This window comes from Salvelinus alpinus, chromosome 26 (assembly GCF_045679555.1).
Source record: "Salvelinus alpinus chromosome 26, SLU_Salpinus.1, whole genome shotgun sequence".
NCBI lineage: Eukaryota > Metazoa > Chordata > Actinopteri > Salmoniformes > Salmonidae > Salvelinus > Salvelinus alpinus.
The window spans coordinates 34,640,301-34,645,137 of NC_092111.1; the positions used below are offsets into that span (position 1 = coordinate 34,640,301).

The 4,837-nt window shown below is 47.0% G+C and overlaps 1 protein-coding gene across 1 annotated transcript; it reads left to right on the forward strand.

Moving 5' to 3' along the window:
• Positions 1–2,149: 2,149 nt before the first annotated feature.
• LOC139554367 (G-protein coupled receptor 20) lies at positions 2,150–4,468 on the forward strand. Its single transcript, XM_071367117.1, has one exon. It carries the CDS (start codon positions 2,150–2,152, stop codon positions 3,269–3,271), a length of 1,122 nt encoding a protein of 373 aa, XP_071223218.1. The 3' UTR covers positions 3,272–4,468.
• The last annotated feature ends 369 nt before the right edge of the window (positions 4,469–4,837 follow it).

Here is a 4,837-nt window from a genome sequence, read left to right on the forward strand (position 1 = left end):
GTTGCTGTGGTGTGAAAGACTCCCTCTCAGCTCAACAACGGAGTGAGAAGTTACATTAGATAGATATCTCCTATAAGAAGATCTCTGAGCACCCAGGATATACTTTAGAAAGAGTCCAAGGTGACAGAGGCTACACGGGTCACTGGACTCTGATTGGCAAAATTAATTGGCTATAGCGAAGATCAACATCCACCCACTCTTGACAGGTTATCACGTGATTCTATCCGTGAAACAGGTAAGTTTGGAGGAGTTTTCTGTTGGCTGAAGTTGATGATGCTATATTGATACACTTTGAATGTGACTCATGAATACATTGTGGAGATGTAGTGATATAGGTGCATCTGAATGTAAAACAAATATTCTCAGAATGGAGAATGCTCTGAGAAAATTCTGTCTTAGCGAGAGAGAGAGAGAGAGAGAGAGAGAGAGAGAGAGAGAGAGAGAGAGAGAGAGAGAGAGAGAGAGAGAGAGAGAGAGAGAGAGAGAGAGAGAGAGAGAGAGAGAGAGGAGCTCTCTCTGAGCTCCGTATTCGTCCCTGACAGCTAGGTGACAAGATGCTAGGACACTTTATCTGGAAGTTCCGCCATAACTCTTATATAAGAGTGTACTTATGAAAGGTTTAAGTGTATCGTGCTTCCAGGTTTATGGAAAACGAATATAGACATTAGGATAGAATATTTCAATGAAGTGTTACTAATAATACTTGTGGGAATGTGAGAGCAGACTATTAGGATTAGGATTTGTGTTAAAGCCAATGGAAACTATGGAGCACTTGCACTGACTCAAGTCTCTGATATATTGGTATATTCATGTAACTAAAATATGTACCATGTTGGTGAACATAGTGATGTTTGTTAATGCAGTTATACGTCACACCTCGCCACATCACACCTCACCATTTTCACACAGCACAGCAGTGTCTCAAATACAGTATCAGCTAACATGAACACCCCGGGACATCTGATCAGGTTACTGAAGAGGTCAGAACTAGCTATGACCCAGGACATCTGATCAGGTTACTGAAGAGGTCAGAACTAGCTATGGCCCAGGACATCTGATCAGGGTACTGAAGAGGTCAGAACTAGCTATGGCCCAGGACGTCTGATCAGGTTACTGAAGAGGTCAGAACTAGCTATGGCCCAGGACGTCTGATCAGGTTACTGAAGAGGTCAGAACTAGCTATGGCCCAGGACGTCTGATCAGGTTACTGAAGAGGTCAGAACTAGCTATGACCCAGGACATCTGATCAGGGTACTGAAGAGGTCAGAACTAGCTATGACCCAGGACATCTGATCAGGGTACTGAAGAGGTCAGAACTAGCTATGGCCCAGGACGTCTGATCAGGTTACTGAAGAGGTCAGAACTAGCTATGGCCCAGGACGTCTGATCAGGTTACTGAAGAGGTCAGAACTAGCTATGGCCCAGGACGTCTGATCAGAGTACTGAAGAGGTCAGAACTAGCTATGACCCAGGACATCTGATCAGGGTACTGAAGAGGTCAGAACTAGCTATGGCCCAGGACGTCTGATCAGGTTACTGAAGAGATTCTCTATCCTAAAAAAATCTATTAACTGCACACAATCTCTCATAAAAAATGACTAACAAAACCCCCAGTATTATTACATACTGTATAACGTGAGACTAGTGTTGACCGCTTTTCATCTAGACGCTACATTAGTTCATTTAGTGTGTTTATCTACAGTGTGTGACGAGGGACACACAGTACCCTCACTCTGCATCACCACCATGTATGCTGACTCGCTAGGCCTAATCCCCTGTTCCTGCCCAGATTTACAAAGTCTACACAGCCCGTTCATGTATGGCCAAGATAAAGAAACGTGTGATGCGCTCACATTCTTCCAGTGTGTATCTAAGGGAGGAAATAGCTTTGGTCATTTCCTCCCAGGACCTAATTTTCACTATGAAAGCAGGAATTTAATGGTGCAGAAATATCCCTATTGAGCATACCATGGAGGGAACAGTCAAATCGTTGGGGTCTAAGGGCATTTTTCTGTTCTAGTGATTACAGTTCTAAAGAGCATATTACTTGTACTCACTGAGAAACTCAATGTTGTTCGCATTATACTGTCACATGATGACAATACTGTATTACTGTTTTTCAGAAGCAGTCCATCACTGCCTCTCAGCAATGGAGATTCTCACGTCCTTGGTGGTCAATGCAACACCTGAAGACATGAACAGTACTTCCAACCCCCAGTGGGGGGTGCCCTACCTGAAGAAACTAGCCCACCTGGACGAGGGCCTGTACCAGGAGTTCTACGGCCTGTGGGTGACCCTGATGGTGGTCAACACCCTGATGTTCGTGGTGGGTGTGGTCCTTAACAGCCTGGCCCTGTACATCTTCTGCCTGCCCTCCCAGATCTCCTCCGCCCCTGTGGTCTATACCATCAACTTGGCCGTGGCTGACCTGTTGGTGGCGCTCTCGCTCCCTGCCCGTATTGCCCTCTACCACAGCGGTGGAGGGTGTCTGGCCTGCTCCTACTTTCACACGTTCAGCTACTTCGTCAACATGTACTGCAGCATCCTCTTCCTCACCAGTATCTGCGTGGACCGCTATATAGCCGTGGTGTGGGCCGGGGCCGGGCGCCGCTGGAGGAGCCCTGGGGTCGCTAAGGGAGTCAGTGTGGGGATCTGGCTCTTCGCCGTGGTGGTCACTTACTCCTTCCAGACCACGGCGCTGGAGATCAAGGCCACGTCATGCTGCCGCCTCACCGCCCTCTTTGCCCTGTCCTTCCTGGAGTTCCTGCTCCCCCTGGTGGTCATCGTGACATTCACACTCAGGGTGGCATGCGCCCTGACCGACCCCAGGCTGATGCCTCAGAGCCAGGGCCGGAGGGCCAGAGCAGTCAGGCTCCTGGTGGCTGTCTTGGTTGTCTTCTCCATCTGCTTCATGCCCTTCCACGTGCGCCAGGCGTTGGTGTATTTCCGGATGGGGGGTGACAGAGCACAGCAGGTGTTGGCGTACCACGCCACTGTGACCCTCAGCAGCCTCAACAGCTGCCTGGACCCAGTGGTCTATTGCTTTGTGACGGACAGCTTCCGCTCGGCCATGCGCCGGGCCTGCAGGAAGGGGCCAGGGGCAGGGGCAGGGGCAGGGGCGGAGGCGGAGGCGGAGAGGACCAGTGGAGGGGACGTTGCCAGTGGACTAAGGAGTTCAAAAGGATCAGGGACAGCCATGGCTATCGCTCACAGTGTGGCCACACTGACTCTCACCCCCTGCACCCTGCATCAGAGGGAGATGTCTGCATAGCGAGAGGAGAAGAGTGACAGAGGGAGATGTCTGCATAGAGAGAGGAGAAGAGTGACAGAGAGAGATGTCTGCATAGCGAGAGGAGAAGAGTGACAGAGGGAGATGTCTGCATAGAGAGAGGAGAAGAGTGACAGAGGGAGATGTCTGCATAGAGAGAGGAGAAGAGTGACAGAGAGAGATGTCTGCATAGAGAGAGGAGAAGAGTGACAGAGGGAGATGTCTGCATAGAGAGAGGAGAAGAGTGACAGAGGGAGATGTTTGCATATAGAGAGGAGAAGAGTGACAGAGAGAGATGTCTGCATAGAGAGGAGAAGTGACAGAGGGAGATGTCTGCATAGAGAGAGGAGAAGAGTGACAGAGGGAGATGTCTGCATAGAGAGAGGAGAAGAGTGACAGAGGGAGATGTCTGCATAGAGAGGGGAGAAGAGTGACAGAGGGAGATGTCTGCATAGAGAGAGGAGAAGAGTGACAGAGGGAAAGAGGAAAATGAAGGGAATTGGAATGAGAGAGGGTGTTGCTAATATCGTGTGACTAAGGCACAGGCCATTGATAAGACTGCATTGGGACGTTATATCTCTTGAGCTTTTGAAAGCCAACAGAATATACATTCTGTACAGAATTTGCATCCTGGTGGTTTTCATTCTGAAGACTCATACAATAATATGCAGTGATAATGAACCTGGACAATATATGTGATTGATTTTAATCAGTAAAATGCCGTCTCACTGTAATGGAACAGTAGCAGAACTTTTTCCAGAAAAGCATAAGCTGTTTCTTTCAATTGACTGTCAATGTTATGTTTTTACATTGATATTTTTCATATCACTTGTCACACTTACAGTTTCTTATCACGTCTGTAACATCTGTAAACAGCACCATATATACATCATTTGGAAAAAAAGCAAAACTTTTATCGGATCATGATGTCACCAGTTGCACAAAGGGGGAATGGTCCTTACAAGTGCATGTCCATCACAAACTAGCTTTGTTTATTGCTCCTCCACTTGATTTAATGGACAAATTGGCTCACTTGTTTATCTCACTGCACTGACTCCAGTGGCTTTCAATTTTCTCCTTGAAAAACATCTCTCTTAAAGCTCCAGTATGGGATTCGTAAAACAGCACCAACCATGTTTAGAGGCTAAACAGTTTGTTTACAAGCAAGCTTATATTTTGGGGTTTTGGTAGGGTGTTGAATTGAAGCTTGTGATTTATAGTTTATATTCTTCAATGGTTATGTCATTCATTTAAAAGTCTAAAAATGGATGTACCAATCCCAGACTGCCCCTTTAACTGTCACTGAGTCAGAAAATGTAATGTGGTATTCTAAAGGTAAACACTTTCACGATTTGTTTGGGACATTTCTCCATTTAGAGGGAGATGCTGTAGACCAGTGATTTTCAATTCCTGGTCCTGGGGACACAAAGGGGTGCACATGTTTGGTTTTGCCTTAGCACTACACAGCTGATTCAGATCATCAACTTATCATCAAACTTTGATGATTTGAGTCAGGTTTAAAAACAAAAGTGCACTCCTTTGGGTCCCCAGGACCAGGATTGAGAACCA

What these genes read in the sequence shown, in the direction of transcription:
- LOC139554367 (XM_071367117.1), top strand. Translation starts at nt 2,150, where the DNA reads ATGGAGATTCTCACGTCCTTGGTGGTCAATGCAACACCTGAAGACATG.